The sequence below is a fragment of the Hemicordylus capensis genome, chromosome 6 (genome assembly GCF_027244095.1).
Source record: "Hemicordylus capensis ecotype Gifberg chromosome 6, rHemCap1.1.pri, whole genome shotgun sequence".
Lineage (NCBI taxonomy): Eukaryota > Metazoa > Chordata > Lepidosauria > Squamata > Cordylidae > Hemicordylus > Hemicordylus capensis.
The window spans coordinates 155,405,670-155,423,244 of NC_069662.1; the positions used below are offsets into that span (position 1 = coordinate 155,405,670).

A 17,575-nucleotide genomic window follows, 5' to 3' on the forward strand; every position below is an offset into this window, starting at 1 on the left:
TGAATTCTGTTCCTAAAGAGGACCTGTGCCAGTTAACTCCTGCTAACCAGGTAAAGAGCAACCTTTCAAATAGATGATTTCCCTTATATTTAGAAAATGGAAAGCAACTGGCCCTATTCAGTCGCAGCACAGCATTGCTCTACAATGCCTGAGGAGAGGGTGGTCTCTAGCAGAGAAGAGCTGTGGGCTTCAGCAAGAGATACCCATGAAACCTAAGGCAACAACGAGAGCTGGTCTTCTGGTAGCAAGCATGACTTGTCCCCTTAGCTAAGCAGGGTCTGCCCTGGTTGCATATGATTGGGAGACTACTTGTATGAAGACTGTAAGATATTATTTATTTATTTATTTATTTTATATTCCCCTCGGGATGGAGCCGCTCTGGGAAGAACATCTAGGTTCCAAGTTCCCTCCCTGGCTTCTCCAAGATAGGGCTGAGAGAGATTCCTGCCTGCAACCTTGGAGAAGCCACTGCCAGTCTGTGTAGACAATACTAAGCTAGATAGACCAATGGTCTGACTCAGTATACGACAGCTTTCTTTGTTCCTGTGGAACAAATGCAACATTCTACCCTCAGCAATGGAGCATGTCAAAGATCTACAGCCGAGGAGCAGCTCGGAGATGCTGCCTGTCCCTTGACATGCAAGAGGAAACAGTCAGAGGACACAGCCGTTCCATCACCACCCACCTTGCTGCTCGGCCAGGTGCTTCACACACCCAAGATGTTATCAAACAGAATTGATTTTGGTGTTGTGTGAACTAATGACATTCTAATAATGGGATCTTGCACCTCCTTCTTTTAGGTGTATGTTATATGTAGACTTCTTTGTCCCATTTTACATGGGTTGATCATTATCTTAATGAATGGTTATAGGTTACAATTCCCATCGGTATATTAATGTTCTGTACCAAAAGAGGGTGCCTTTGTAATGTGCACTTTATAGAAGACAGGCTTTGTGTTTGCTTTTATAAACCGGAAGAAAGGTCTTTGCCTTGAAATGCATTGGGCCTTGATATCAGCTGCCGTTCCCAATACATTTCATCCACAGGCACATCACTTGTGGATGTATATAGCTCAGTCCAGCAATTCTCAAAATGAGCAATAGGTTTGTATCATTAAGACACAACCTCCTCCCATGTTCTCTGTTTTAACTTCCACCCCCAGCCACAATTGACCTATCCTATATGTGTGCCATATGCACAAAATCAAGACGGCTCTACAGGCCAGAGGCTCCAGCTAACTCAAGCAAGGGCTCATCCACAAAGTGAGAGCCCCTCAATTAAGCATCCCTAGTTAGTTATACCGGCTTCCAAATCATCTGGCACACCTCTTAGTCCATCTCTAAAGCTCCAAAGAGAGACTGAGCAAGAACTCTTCCTCCTCCTCTTGTTATGTCTTGTTTTTGTAAGCCAAGCAAATAACTCATTCAATACCAGCGACTCATGGAACATGCAGATATAAAAGTCAGGGTAAAGAATGGTCTATAATGCTTGTACATTATAAGAGAGATACAGTTTTACTCAAATCAATAGAATAACAAAAAAATTGCCTAGCTCTTCTTTAAAAGTAGTATACTGACCAATTAGTATACTGACATTTTAAGCTTTTAATATTAATATTTTAGAGCCCTAAGCATCACTTAGGAATATATTTGTACATGGATTCTAACACATTTGCTGGGATTATATGTATTATTTGAATACATGCTTATGTGATTATACTATAAAAACATTTTAGACTTTAAAAAGGGAAATTTCTCTTTTTGTGGCAGCTCATGAAATACAGTGACAGGAATATCTGAACTCCAAAATGTGCCTTGCAGCAGCTACAATTGCAATATTCTATGAGTTGCTGGCTTGTAAGTTACGGTGTTCACATGAGCTGGGCACATAAGAACATAAGAGCAGCCCTGCCGGATCAGGCCCAAGGAGGCCCATCTAGTCCAGCATCCTGTTTCGCACAGTGGCCCACCAGATGCTGCTGGAAGCCACCCTAACCCTCTCCTCCATGAAGTTATCCAGACCCCTCTTAAAGCCATCCAGGTTGTTGGCTGTCACCACATCTTGTGGCAGAGAATTCCACAAGTTGATTTATGCATTGTGTGAAAAAGTACAAAATAAGTAAAATAAGAACTACATGCAAAGGCAGACCCTGAAAAGGAAGAATGCCAAAGAAAAAAATGTATGCAGAACTTCCTGTTCATTCAGTGGCCTGAATATTATTCTTTGGCGCCAGAAATAAGTCCGTACCTTTTGAATTGAAAACGAAACGAAATGTGGAATCAAGGGGCTTACTTTATTTCTTTAAATATTACTGGTTAACACTGCACAACACAATTCAGTGGTATTTATGTAACAAACAAAAAAAAGGTACAGTACTGCATCTTACTTCGACATACCATAGTTTAAATACCCTAAAGAGTTGCATTAGATTACATTTTTATAATATAAGCAAAAAATCCAAGTAAGTACCCCAAATCCTCTCGTATTGCCACCTTCCTGACCTAAGCTTCATTAATCAGGGACTAATTAAAGATTCCTCCAGGAAATTTGGGTTTCCAACAGTGCCAAGGAGAGTAAGTGTCGCCTAAATTACTGGCGAAGGGATGAGAATAATTATAATAATTTTTAAAAGGAACACAGGAGACCAAAGCAGCCGACAACCTCTACTCATGGATTAAGCTGCAAAAAGGCAACGTACTCACAATAACCATGCGTGGAAGTAGTTAAGGCAATGGAAGACTCCAACTTAGTACTCAGTTATGAAGTTAATGGAAGCCATGTAACATGCAATTAAACATTGATGGGGGGGGGAATGAAAAAAAAAATTCAAATATTTAATTTTTGATGCAAGTGTGTCCATGCCCTCCCTGCAAAATTTAACCGGAACTTGAGCCAACCAACAACATATATGGACACACAGGTATTCTAGATGAAAGTAATAAAAGGCCCATCAGTTCTATCTGGCTCAGCAAGACTCCACCCAGCTTATTTAGTCCTGCGTGCTGTGCAAGAGAAAGGGAGTTTTGGTGGGCAGGATGTAGCCCTAGATGCTGGGCAAGGGAAGGATGTGTTCCTTACCCACAATCCAGATGTTACTTTTCTAGAACTCTACCTGCAGCATCAAAACATGTTCATGACTGCTGATTTTCAATCAGTGGAAGCAACAAGCTATTTCAAAGTGCAATTGGCTTATTTGGAGTTTGGGGAACTATGATAAACCCACAAGGACCAGCATCATTAAGCAGTTCACTGCAAACCTCTTTCTGATTATTACAGGATAGTAAAAGTTTTTCCTGATGCAATGTCCATAAATCACTGGAAGAGAAGTCAACCTTTCCCTCCCCCCCGCCCCCCATTGGGGAAATGCAGGTGTCTGATCAAGTAGCTCAGCTGTTATGCTCACACAAGGTTTAACACAATTCTGATCTCATCCATGGGAAATTTTAAAAAAGAAATACAGTCAGGTAATTCTTACAACATGTCAATATACTCCCTGACCAATTGTCATGTAAAAAGCAAAAAGGATTCTGGGCAGCATCCGGACCAGTTATGGCTAAGCACATTTGAAATCAATGGGACAAGTTAGTCATTATGAAGTCCTATTAATTATTCTTAATCATTATTAACTGTTAATTTCAATGGGACTTAGTCATGACTATCTTAGTCTGGATGCTGCCCATTGTTTTACAACCTCATTAGACCTAGAAGAAACAAACTACCCTAATGTAGTTTTAGCTCCAAGAAAGGAAGAAGCCAAAAGGTTCCACAACGCAACATATCCCAAACTTCAAAAATACAAACACGTTTCTAGCCGGAATCTGCTTATTGTCATGTCTCCGACATCCTGGTCCTAAACACATTCCTCAGAATTCAGACCCACTAGTCCTCATGGGATTGGCTTCTAAGGAACATGCTTAAGCCTAGAGCATCGTACCGAAACCTTAAGCAAATCTGTGGTGCTGCTCAAGCATAATAGTGCAACTTTAGTGTACTTTAAGCAGGAGTCCTCACCTCCTTTGCTAAGTGAGAATAATCACAAGAAATATGCACCAGGTGTCAAGGGACGGGGAGGGGGGTTAAACCATACGACAGTACAGGGTCAGTATTTTAGGGCATCGGAGTCCGTTTTAATAAGGCGCCTTAGCCGACTTCTTCTTCTTCTGTTCCTCCCTCAGCTTCTGCTTCTTCCTCTTGCTGCCTTCTTTGTGTCCTGAGGAGACATGGCTCGTAAAACATTGTTCACATAGCAGATTTCCTTTCATTAAAGCTGAAGCACCCCCACTTAAAATGAGCTCTTCTTTAAGAAGGAAGGCACAAGCAATTGCTTAGGTAAGTGCAAAGTTCTCCCTGACCACTCACCGCTTCCTTAACAGTTGGTCTACAGGTATGCTTCTTTTCCTGGAGGAGGCTACATATATCAGGGAACTGCTCTGTGGCCTCCTAACCATGTTAAGGGTCCCCACCCCAGTGCCATTTGGTTTCCAAGGTGTTCTCAGGGCAGGTTCACACAGTTACTCAACAGGAAGGCAACTGGGTACATGTTGAGCACCCTCCTGGTCTAAACCCAAACAATTCCAGCTCCCAGGCCAGATTCCTGACATTTGCCCGAGAATCTCCCCAGATTCTCCACCCACTTGTCACCTATATTTTAGTTTGGACAGCGAATCTGGGAAGAATCTTGGGCAAATAATGGGAATCCAGCATGAGAACTGGACTTGGGCAGATTCAAGTGTCACCCCCAGTGCCAGTGTACACAATCACTTCCCTTTATCCACCCAGCTTCCTTGATGTTGGGCTGTTGTGTGAACTCACCCTGTAAGATACATTGTAGGCTCTGCTTCCTTCTTTCTCCTGCAACCTATCTGTCCCTTGCCATCAGCTGAGGTGAGTCTTTTAAATAGTTTTAATTTGGTTCTATTGTGACCAGCAATGTTCTGTTTTAAGACCATCTTTTAAAGCAGGATGCCTCTGAAGTTTGAAAAGATGTTAACAGAACATTTAAGGGACTTCAAAGTCATTCAGACTAACTCATTTCTGATCAAATGGGAATAAGTTTAAATAACAGTGTGATGTGAGTGTGTGGCAGGTGCATTTTGATCTTTGGCATTGGGAATCTTGGGTGTTCACAGTTGTGAGTATGGCATATGCAGTGCATAAATGCTATTCTCAAGTGTGAGGAATACACCCACTGATTTCAATTACATTTAAACAGCTGTAGGCCAAGGACACTGTGCCCAAAGCCAACCAGGTCTCTGAGATTCAATGGCATTGGGAATCTTGTGCTGCAGAAGAGCCACATCATCACTTAGATTAAGCCAATGTGCCTCACCCTTTGCCAGCAGCAGATCAAAGTCAAGCCTAGTAGGGCTAATTTGGAGGAAGTGACCATCCATGGGGGACCAAGTGGATTTCCATTTGAATAAATAAAACTCTGCTAAAATCTGTAGTCTTGAAAATTCTCTAGTGTAGAGTTTGCCGACTTTGGGTGGAAGCTCTATTCTTCAGACAGGCGTCCACGTTAGCCTTCAAAATTTAGCTCCCTCTTCCATGAGTACTTGTGTTTTACTATAACATATTTGAGTAGCTATTGGCCTGAGGAACACATACAAAGCCCAAAGACGAGAGGTGCAGCATGAAGCCTGGCATTGATCTCAACTTCTAAACACAATTACCTTGCCCTTACAAGTCAAATTCTGATTTAATCCCAAACCTGATAGGGCCACCAGAAGCCAGATAAAAGGGCCACATCCAACCCACAGGCCCCAATTAGCCACCTCTGCCTTTGTGTATCACATTATCTCCAAGCTCAACTGTTTTAATTAGTCTTTAGGGATCTCTGTCACTTATCACTTCAGTCAATTACCCAACCAGGGGAGTAAAGTTTTAAGGCAGCACATCTATCTTGAGTTGATCATCACCAGATGTGGCTATTACCAGAGCAGAACCTGAGGCCATATTGGGAGGTGGCATGGCCCATGGAACAGGGACTCCAATAACTATCAACAGAATGCAGGAACGTTGTAAGTGGGTCACCAGGTTGCCAACAGGGAGCAGCGTTAGCAAGGCAACAGAGTGAGATTGGATCAGACAGATGGATCTCATAGGCAGGGGTGGGGGCGGGGAACCACAGCTTTCTATCTTAGTAAAAAAGAAAAGAAAAGCGCACACACACACACACACACACACACACACACACACAGAGAAGGGAGCCAAGAGGGGCAAACACATGCTGGAGTTCTCCAGCAACATGAGTTAGAGCAGAGGTACCCAATCTGTGTTTGGGGAAAAATGCCCCACTGATTTGTTTATTACACTAATTATAACAATTACTGCCTCCAGCAATTGTCAAGAAGAGGGAATCTGTTGTTCACCCATCTATTGCTCCTTTTGGCATGTCAGTCCAGGCCGTGCAGTATCAAAAGCAACCGTGCCTGATCAGACGGATGTACTGACGAGCACCCTGAGCAGCACTGAAATTACAGAGGTTATGTAGGGGAGGTGGGCCAGGAAGAGCCCGGGGTTTAAAGAACCCTGAATAGGACTTTTCGATAAAAAGGGGCTCCAGAGCAGGGCTGCACAACTTTGATCCTTCAGCGGCTTTTGGACTAGAGCTCCCACAATCCCCAGGCCCAGTGGCCAATAGCTAGGGATTCTGGGAACTGTAGTCCACCATCTGCAAGAGGGCTGAAGTTCTGCAGCCTGCTCTAGAGCTTAATTCTAACCAGTTTCCTCTCACATTCAGTTCCTTTTAAGCCCTGCCAGGCAAAACCCATGCCCATGCCCACACACTTCCCTTTCCATACTGGGAACAAGGTGAGCCTTCACAGAACTCCTAGAGCAGGGCTGTTCTTGGACTACAACTCCGATCATCCCGAGCCACACTGGCCAATAGTCAGGGATGATGGGAGTTGGAGGACCAACGTTGTGCAACCCGGCCCCAGAGAGTCAGGGCGGTTTCTCACATGATCTAGGGCAACCGAGTCAGCCGGTCCCAGTTCTGGATGAGTGTCCTGGGATGAGACATGTATTTGTTGCCGTCAGTGTTTATATTTTTAAGTATAAAGCCATAAAGGTGGGAACTGTTCCTCTTCTCAGTTTAGCAATTCCACAAGCAAATTAATTGAAAATACATGATTTGTCCTTTACCTCAACTCTAACAAGAGTCCTGAAAGAGACCGGGGGAGGGATCTCTTGGGTGCACCTGCATGGGAAATGGCTAAGGCGTCCTTGAAAACAAGACACACATTTCCCCCAGAAGAATTCTACGCAAATACTAAGAGATTCCGCTTGTGCAGCCACCACTAGAGCTCTGCAATGTCTTGCTTTTTAACATGCACATGAAACAGACTGGGCCAGCGACTTCATACGTTATCCTCTTCCATGACGGCAGCCAGTAAAAACAAACATGGTATGAACAATGGATTATTCATGTTAAAGGTGCTTGTTAATACTGGATACCAAGGTAAATGTGACTCTTGCCATATTAATCTGCAAATTAGACGCTTTAGATCTGGCACTGATTGAAATGAATGAAATGCGGAGCGCGTCCACCCTGCGTCAGCTTCTCAGCTAAGCTGCGGACTTGCTAATTAAATTGAAGGGAGGTGAACGTTTTGCTGAGAAGATTCCATCAGTTCTCAGCATGAAAAATTCTGATTATTTGACAGTGGCCGGGGGGGGGGGGGGGGCGGCAGCGGAATCAATCCACCGAGTGTGATCTCTCTCTGCTTGCTGAAACCTGGATTTGAAGCCAGGTGAGCAAGCATAATGTCAGCAACCATGCAGCACTTCAGTGAGTTTTCTGCACCTCAGGGTGTAAGGCACTTGTGTTTTAGTCCTGGGACTGGGTAGGGTATTGTGGCCCAGGAGATTATTAAGCTGGTCCAAATACACTGGGGGGAAAATAAGAAAAGAGCCCCTGCAGTGCTATAGCATTAGGTCAGTATGCAGCAGCATGCTCTCGCTGGGCTCTGCGGCTTGGGCTTTTGGCCAGCAGGTTCTTGGCCCCCCCTTTTGTGCACACCTGATGAATAAAAGGGAGACTCCCAGCTGGTCATAACCAAGTCATCGTCCTCATCGCTATTACAGTGAAAGACGTGCTTGGGGTAGGCGGCAGGCTTGAGGGACTTTGGAGAGCGGACGCTGGCCGGCTGGAAGGGCAGGGCGTTTTGTCCTCTGCGTCTGCACTCCTCTGCAAAGGCTTCGTCATCAGCTACACCTGAAGTTGGGGGGAAAGCAGATCATTCAAGAGAGAAATGAGCTGGTCTTCCAGGAAGGCTTCACGGAAACAAGGAAAAGGCAGAAACAATCAAGTTTGTAACCCAACCTCAGTAGCCACCTTGAGCAAGGCACTTGAGCTCTTTACACGTCAGTTTCTCCATTTGTAAGGAAGGAGCCAATATTTCTCTATCCATCTCTGGACATAGCCGAACTCTCTTCATTTACCACAAATTATGACTGGCTTGCTGCATCTTATCATATTGAGACTACCATACCTGCAAGTCAAGATCCTTGGCAATGGTTAGGAAGCGGCCTTATACCGAGTCAGGTCATTGGTCCATCTAGATTATTTTCTAGGGAGGAAACTTGTAACCTTCAGCAAGCAAGCAAGCAAGCAAGCAAGCAAGCAAGCAAGCAAGCAAGCAAGCAAGCAAGCAGAGGCTCTTCCCAGAATGGCTTCATTCCCTAAGGGGAATACCTTACAGTGCTCATATGTAGTCACCCATTCAAATGCAAACCAGGATGGACCCTGCTTAGCAAAGGGGACAATTCAAGCTTGCTCCCACAAGATCAGCTTTCTTCCTCTCCATGGATGTGAAGGATGGTGAGGCGTAAGGCAGAGCAGGAATAGCCCATTTGCTTTCCAAAAGGTTCCATGGCCTGAGCACAGCACCCATGTGTGGAAATGCAAGAAGAAAAGTTTTAGAACTTTTCTAGAAAAAAGCCACACTAAATCTACCATGAGGCAAGATATTCCTGGTGAATTCTGCTGGATACAGATGCAGCAAGACTTGATTAAGTGATCTACTTCCCCAAGTATTCAGAAACAGTGTGTTGGGTGATCCCCACTAATCCGTCAGATGCGGAGGGAAATGGTGGTGATTTCACCCTGCCTTACTGAGCGTCGCCACCCCTCCTGGGCCCGGGGGGAGACAATGTGCCCCTCCTGCATGCTGGGGTCGACTGCGGCTGGCTCCTCATCTGCTGTGAGCTTTCACCGGCCCCAAACAATGAATTTTCGTGCAATTCGGGGCAACTCTCGCAAGACTATGGATCAAAGTCTCACAAGACATGGAGGTCTTGAGAGACTTGCCCCACGTGTCAGGGGCTATATAAAGGAGGCCCAGCTGAGGATGAGGGGCCAGATAAGGAGGGCTGAGGAGGCAGGAGCCTGATGACTCCTTAGGAAAACAGGCAGGACATTCATCAAGGGGCTCGCCTGTGAGAGTAACCGATGATGCCCAAAATGGACAAAGGGCTTGCCTGTCTGTGGGGGCCAAATTTCTGAGGCCAGACACAGGCCGACCCAAGTAGCTCCTGGCCAAACCCCTTTACACAGTGTCAAGTCAGGTGCTAGCTGAGGGCTCCTGAAGAATAAGACCAGCAGCTAGGAAACTGTGGCCGAATTCAGATGTAACATGACACTGGAGTTTAACAGGGTAGAGGTTGGAACTCCATTATGTTTGAATTCATGCAACTGTGGTTTCGAGCCCAAAGCAAGCTGTGGTTTGGCTTGCCAAAATCCAATTTGAACCTTTGGTTTGCACAAAGGTTCGCAGCTGAGACCTCTAGTTTGGCCGCCAAAGCATTATGTCCAATCCTGGCCAGAACCTCAGTTTCGTGCCGATTTTCAAATTGCAGTCATAGAGACGGCAACGCAGGGAACATGGCTGCTCCATGGCTGCAGTGCTTCTTGCTGGCCACCTCTCCGAGCAGCAGTCCCGCCCCACCTGTCACCTATCCAGCTAAGGAGTTGCCTGGCAACAGGGATGGTGCCACATCCTATCCCAGGCTGAAACAGAACATAAGCAGGGCACCCCATCATAGCAACTGGAGGGGAATAAACGGCTGTGTGTGTGTGTGTGTGTGTGTTGAGTTTAAAAGGCAGCCCCAATCAGAGAGCCCCAGCACCTTCCTCTTGGCGGTTTGCGCTCCCTAAGCTTACTCATGAGCAGGGCTGGTCACCAGGGTCAGCAGTGCTCCAGTGAAAAGGAGCAATTTGACATATGTGATGTTGACAGATGATCCAGGGTGGACTGCACTCGCTCAAGAGAGTGCCAGGCCATGTGGACACCCCATCACAACTCATGAGAAGAACCATCAGAGAGGAGGGGAGAGAATTGCCAAGCAAGATCTCTAATAATGTGTGGTGACAAAACCCCTTCTCCCATGGCTGCTCTCTCACAAGAATGCCAGGCCACTGGGGCTCTATATCAAGCCAAGTTGCTCTATGGAGGAAAGCCATGGGGATGAGTACCCCAGCGACGCACTCCTGTCTTGGTGACTGCCACTAAGTAGCTGTCAAAGCTTGTCCCCTGCCAGCCCTGGCATTTAAAGGTATCTAAGAGAGTGTCTTCTTCACTACGAGCCCCACCACCCATTGAGGTCATCTGAGGAGGACCGTTTCCAGTTTCTGCCAGCTCGTTTGGTGACTACACAGAGATGGGCCTTCTCGGTCGCTGCCCCGAGATTGTGGAATGCGCTCCCTGCTGAGATACGACCCTCCCCATCTCTGGCAATTAAAAAAAACACACCTGAAAACCCATCTTTTTGCCCAAGCTTTCTCAGCTTCCTAAATTTTTTGGGTTTTAATTTCTGGTTTATTTTTAAATTGTTAAATTGTTTTAAAGATTTTTGTATATGTTTTAAATTGTTTTTGTGCTATTGTTAACCACCCAGATACGAAAGTTTGGGGCGGTGTACAAATATGATAAAATAAATAAATAAATAAATAAATAAAATGCCGTTTTCGTGCCAGGGGCAGGCGGATGGCTCAAAAAATGCATGATTGCGCTTGGCACATCCCCTTCAAGATGGTGGCCATTCGCAACCACTCCTGATGCTTTACCCAGAGTCTGACCATGGAGCTTGCTGGAATTGGCCAGGGCAGCTAAGGAGCAGTGAAGGGCTCCCATCTCCTGGAACCAGAGGTTGGTGGGCTGTGGCTGGAAGAATGTCTGTGGTGCGATTTAGTTTCAAATTGAAACCGTGGATTCTCCAACCTCCAGTTTCGTGTTACATCTGAATTCGGCCACAGTCTAAAAGGCAACCATGACAGCAGTTAAGCACCAGCTCTGAGGAGAAATAACACTGGAGAAGCGAGAACTAAGATTAATAGGAAGAAGAGACAGAGATCTGCAGAGAGAGAGAGAGAGAAAGAAAATATACCATTGCTTGGGATATTTCTGAGGCAAGACGTTAAGCAGGGCTTTGTATTCAGTTTTTATGGCTCCAAAACACAGGGTTGAGAGTACAGCACTGGGGCCAGGATAAATATTATTTTGACATTAATTATGTATCAAGGTTGACATGACTTTAAGCTATACCAGGGCTGCCCAATGTCGGCCTTCCAGCTGTTGTTGGACTACAATTCCCATATTCTGCAGCCATGGTGATCAATTGTCAGGGACGATGGGAGTTGTAGTCCAGTAACAGCTGGAGGCTCAAAGTTGTGATGCCCTAGCTATACCACGCGTTAAAGGCCACAACAAAAAGCCACAACAAAAGTGGCTATCCAAGAAAAACAACACTGAAAGTCAGAATTTCAGAGATGTAACTTTTAAGTTCATGCTAGTTAATTGTAATTCGCACCCACAACTCTATTTAATAATGGGCCTCCTGGCAGAGCAGTCCCATGTAATATGCACTATGCTCCTAGGATGATGCACAATTAATCTCTTTAAGCAGAAAGAGATATATACTCGGGTACATATGCTTAGACATATGCTGTATAAAGCAGCTGCTCTGTACTAAGGGTGGGGTTCTCAAACTTGGATCCCCAGATGTTGTTGGACTTCAACTCCCATAAGCCTTTGGCCATTGTGGCTGGGGCTTATGGGAGTTGGAAGTCCAACAACATCTCAATCAATCAATTTGACCAGCAGAAGATAAAAACAGAATAGTAGCATTAAAAGCAGTATATGCCTGTCAGTAAAATTTAAAGCTAAAATCTTATAGTTGAACTAAAATCTATGAGGTGTTAAAATATTAATTAAAATATGATAAAATGTGAACATAAAACTAAAATCTATGGGAAGTTGTAAAACTGGAGTTAAAAATATGATAAAATGAAAACTGTATAACTGAGTAGCAGGGGCGGCCGTGCAGGCATGGGTTGTATCAGGCCACTGTGGCTGGGGATTATGGGAGCTGAAGTCCAACAACATCTGGGGACCCAAGTTTGAGAACCCCTGTACAAAAAGGTATCAATATGGATAGTTCAGAGCTGTGCCTTGACTTCTCAGTTCATTGAGAATGTCACCATATTTGCAGACATCATTCCCCCCAAAAGAGTCAACTCTCTAGTAAGCTGTCCGGTCCTTAGAGATCCACATACACTTGGCAAGGTGTTTGCTTTTATGAAGGCTGAACCTTAAGAGGCTTCATTCAGAAGCCTCCCCCACTTAAAGTTGATATTTCAGACTTCCTTGCTTTTGGATCATGTTACCATTTTTGATTTTCAGAAGTTACATCCGGTTGGCTGTAACCCCGCCCCGCCCCTCCACCCCTGACAGGTTGAGCTGCTGCAGGAGTCTAACTAGGCTGAGCACTACAAGACAAAAACAAATTACTTAGATGGTCCTAACAATAGGAATAAAATCTTCATGGGGCCAGCTGTACAAATGGACAAACACAACTCCGCAATGCTCTAATAACGGAAAAGCTCTCACGTAGGAAAGCTCTGTTTTTAAGGGTTTGCATCACCCCTTATAGCAAGATATGAGGCCAAAAGGAACAAGGTAGAAGGAGTAATACAGTAAGAAAACAAGTTGCCAACACAGCGACATCAAAAGAAATGGAAGAGGCGTTGGAATGTCTAACACAATGCTTAGTTCATCTTGTTAATCATTTTTAATAAGTACCCATTATACATGGTGTCATCCAAGGTGGTGCCACATTCTCCACGTATTTTCCCTGCTGCCTCACACACCAATGGGGGAGGAGGTAGTGAATGACTGGGACATTTTGAGATGAAGAGCAGCAGCAGGAGGGAGTTAAGGGGAGTTTTATCAGGGGTTTTCCCATCTCCAGCATCCCTTTTGGCTGCCCCTCTACCTTAATTTTATGATCAACTGCATACGTTTCTTAATTAGCTGCTTTGCATATGGCCTCATCAAAAAGTGAGATAAATAATCTCAATAAAATATTTATTTTATTTATTTACATCAGGGGTTCCCAAACTTTGGGGCAGCAGATGTTGATGGACTACAACTCCTATCAACTATGATGGGGACCGCAGGCCAACAAGCTATGACCCAAGGTTGGGAATCCCTGATTTAAATAATGTATTAATCACCTAAGCTCAAGGCGGCTTTTACAAATATGAAATAAACACAAATCAAATCCATAAAACACTAGAAACAATGGTGCAGAAACCAGACAGCAATACTAACTAAACACCAACTGAAAAAGGTGAGTTTAACTTTATACCTCTTCTAAGAGGCCAAAAAATGAGCGCTGCAAACCTAGGAAGATTGCCCCACAGCTCTGGGGCAACCAACAAAATCCTGGCTTCCAATGACAATTACTCTCACCTCATCTGGCATTGAAATCTGAAGCAGGACCTGCCTACATGATCAGAGGAGATGTGAGGGACAATACAAGGCAGAAAGTTTCTGAGAAATGTGGGGCGCAGGCTGTGTAGGGATGCAAAGGTGAGCACCAACACCTTGAATTAGCCTTGAAGCACAATGGTTGCCAAATGGATGGAAAATGTGATATCTAACCCACACTTACGGGAGTGCTGAGAAAAAAGAGGAAAGCGGATCCTTAAGTACTAATTCCTAAACAGATTGTGGACCACAGCAAGTTACAACAGGGGTCCTCAACCTCATTGACTCTTCATTCAGAGTCTCCATGGTTGCTTAGAAAATAAAGAGCCCATGTACCTGAAATACACTGGGAAATCGTCAGTCTTTTGTAAATTAAGCCTCTATGGCCTTAGCCCAGACATTTTGTTGAAAATGGGATTTTTTCGTGTGTGATCGGTATTAAAGCAGCAGATCTATGATATGGAAACACAGATCAACTGGTCTTTAATCCCTAAGGAAGTTTTCTTGGGATTGCATCCCTATAACACCAAACCTGTGCACTATTTAGACAAACTCTCAATTGCTAAATACCGCAGGATGTTTACACTGGCCTTATTTAATGTATTACCTTCAGGTGACCTGGAGGGTAGATTTAGGAAGATACCTAAAGAACAGAAAATGTGCCTGTGTGGTTCTTGAGACTGTGAATCAGTCTTTCATATTTTACTCTATTGTTCCCTTTATAGGGACTTTTGCCTTTGTTTTATTGCTCCATTACTGGTTGATTTCCCAGGGCACACAGACGTATTTTATATAAATTATTTGCTCTCAGATCAGGAAGAGATAACGACTAAGGTCGCAAAGTTCTGTGTGGCAGCTAGGAAAGTCAGACAACAGGTCACAGATCAAACTGTGTAAACAGGGTTTATTGGTTAGGCTGGAGTGATATATTAAATTTTGTAAATATTCCTGATTATTACATGTATGTATGTTCTAAATTTTTGGTCTTTGACCATAAATAAACTTGACTGACTGACTGACACTGGGGACGGAATATTGCTTCCATATGCTGCAACAGCTAGGTTTCGCCTCTCTATAATCAATGCACTATGCAGCCACCTAGATTTTTCTAAAGCTATCCCTAGAATGAGCCCTCAGCCTAGTCAGTTAATATATAAGACCATTCCTTAGGCACACAGTTGAAGCCTGTGGCTGCACCCAGATATCCCACTTCCAATCCTCCAAACCAGAGTATCTGAAGTCACATCCTTGCATGCTCTCTCCTCCCCTTGTGCTCTAACCTTCATAGAGTTCTTCCTGGCTTCGATAAAACCATGGTTTCCCAATTCATCTCAACCAGCAAACTGCCGTTTATGTGAGCCCTCCAAACCAGGATCGCAAACCTGGATCCAAGTGTGGTTTGCAAACTGTAGTTTCCTGGTTTAGATGCAATGGTAGCCTGTGGTTTGATCAAAACCAGGAAATATTCCATGAAGCCAACTGCACGGAAGGAGGAAGCAAGCAGGCACATAGTATCTATTTTATGGTTGTGAGCAACTCTGAGCAGTAGAAACCTCCACCCACACCTAGAACAAGTGCTGTGACACTCACCAAAAATCATCATTAAAATGTACGGTTAGAACCTTATCTTGTAATATTTCATCATAATTAAAGCATGTTAATGCTAAAGCATCATAGTGATGAACAGCTATTTCTTACAGTAATTATACTGAAATTCTTTACAGATGTTTTCCAACAGCATACTGAAAACAAAAAAAGAAGGAAAAGGTGGGGGGAAACCCCCCCTCCCCACCACATTGAACAGTATTGGCTTAATTCCTTTCTAACCTACTTAAAGTGCTCTTCTGAAAGTGTTATCAGGCAGAACTACCAGAATTCAAAGCTATCAGGCAAGCAATGGATAATTTGGATCCTAGAACTAGCTGCTTATTTGATCAGATTGTCCTTGCCATCGTCCACTGGAAAATGGCTTAAAGGCAATTCTGATCATGCTAATGTGTTAATTATTAACTGCAAAGCTCTAGATTATTTTCTTCAAGAAATACTCACAAGATGTTAGATACAAACTACTGAACTGCAAATCTCTTTTGGAAAATAATGTGCACTTTAAAAAAGAGAGAGAGAGTTGACATTTTACTACTTTGTTTTATCCAGATGGCCCAGTCCAAAATAAAGGTATATCACAAAGATGCAGAGGAGTTATTCTAAGGCAGCAAATTCTTGCTGAATTTGTCCCACAGCATGGTTTGAAGGCACATGATACACAACTTTGCTAAAACTAAGCATGTCTGGGTTTGGCCTATGCCTGGAGAGGAGACCAGGTAGAAATCCCATGTAATGTTGCCTTGAGTTCCATGATGGAAGAAAGGCAAAATATAAATGAAGTAATAAATGCAATTATTCTACTAGCTGACCTGGCACAGACCATCTGTGCGGCACTTTGGGGCCGGCTGTTTTCTCCTCCTTCTCCCTCCTGCCCTGGTCTCTCCTCTCTTCCCCTTCCCTCCAGCCCCGCACTCTCTAGCCCTCCCCCCTCCCATTCCTCCCCCCACACAGAGCCTCACCTGGAGGCGGGCGACCAAGAAGGGCACTGCTGCCCACCCACCTCCACCGTTTTTTCCTCCCTCCCGTCCGCCTGCCACCGCCACCGCTTTTCTCTCCTCCCTGCCCACCCGCCACTGCTTTTCTCTCCCCCGCCCTCCACCGGCCTGCCGCTTTTCTCTCCGCACCCACTGCTTTTCTCTCCCCCGCCCACCGCCACTGCTTTTCTCTCCCCCACTCCTCTGCCTGCTGCCGCCACTTTCTTTCCCCTCTCCTCCTCCCTTGGCCAGGCCTCTCGCCGGAACTCTCACAGTGTGTCACGAGAGTTTCACTGCCAAATCCTGGACACGCATGCCGACTAAGATAATTAATTATATAGATGAGGCTCTTACAATACAGCCTTAGAGAGAATCACGGTATCCTAGGTTCTTAGGGGAACAAGACAATGCTGCTGGTATGTGTGTCCTCCCCTGTTAACATCTAGTGGAAGACAACAACAAGCACCATGATGTGTGCTCAACGTCTCTTTCTTCCTGCCAAGCTGCAGCCAATGAAATGGAGCCAGACAGCATCACTTCACGCAACTTTCCATTTGATTGTACCAGGGGGAATGTGTGGGTCAGCAACAACCACACACTCTTGGTAATGGCCAGTTTGGGCCATAGATAGTTTCAGTGCCATGGAAGCATTTGGAAGACTATAGAAGATGTTGGACAACTTATTGGCCTGGTCTGCACAATTGTTCAAATCCAGGTTTAATGTGGATTATCACCCTTAGCATATGGTGTGAACCTACACCAAGGTGGTTTATGGCCTGAGATGAATTTGAGATTCCCACCCTGGTGTGGGTTCACATAATCATGCTAATGTTGGTCACCCACATTAGCTCTAGATTTGAACAACTGTGTGAACCTGACCCTTGTGATTACTACAAAAGAAGCTTCAGTATTTAAGGAGGCATAGGAACATAGTCTGCTCTTTATACTGAGCTCAGTATTTGTTCTGTACTGACTGGGAGAGGCTGCCTAGAGTTTCAGACAGGATTCTTCCCCAGCCTTACCAGGAGATTCCAGGAATTTAATCTGGGCCTTTCTGCATGCAAAGCAGGTGCTTACCAGTGAGCTATGATGCTTCCTTAAATGACTTTAGGCAATTAAATTTGTGCTCTAAGGAACAAATGCAACTTTTTTTGATTAAGGTTAACGTATCTCAAAGTCACAACAATGTGAATTCACTTAAACATCATGTTTGTCACAACCAGT

At 44.6% G+C, this 17,575-nt stretch overlaps 1 protein-coding gene across 3 annotated transcripts in view; it reads right to left on the reverse strand.

Moving 5' to 3' along the window:
* Positions 1-2,274: 2,274 nt before the first annotated feature.
* DNAJB6 (DnaJ heat shock protein family (Hsp40) member B6) overlaps positions 2,275-17,575 on the reverse strand; it is a 70,631-nt gene continuing 55,330 nt past the window's right edge. For all 3 annotated transcript variants that reach the window (XM_053262579.1, XM_053262580.1, XM_053262581.1), the window contains exons 9-10: positions 8,024-8,218; positions 2,275-4,210 (exon numbers count right to left, since the gene is read on the reverse strand). In XM_053262579.1, the coding sequence (XP_053118554.1) occupies positions 4,128-4,210; positions 8,024-8,218 (278 nt within the window). In that variant the 3' untranslated portion in view covers positions 2,275-4,127. The remainder of the gene's footprint in view (positions 4,211-8,023; positions 8,219-17,575) is intronic.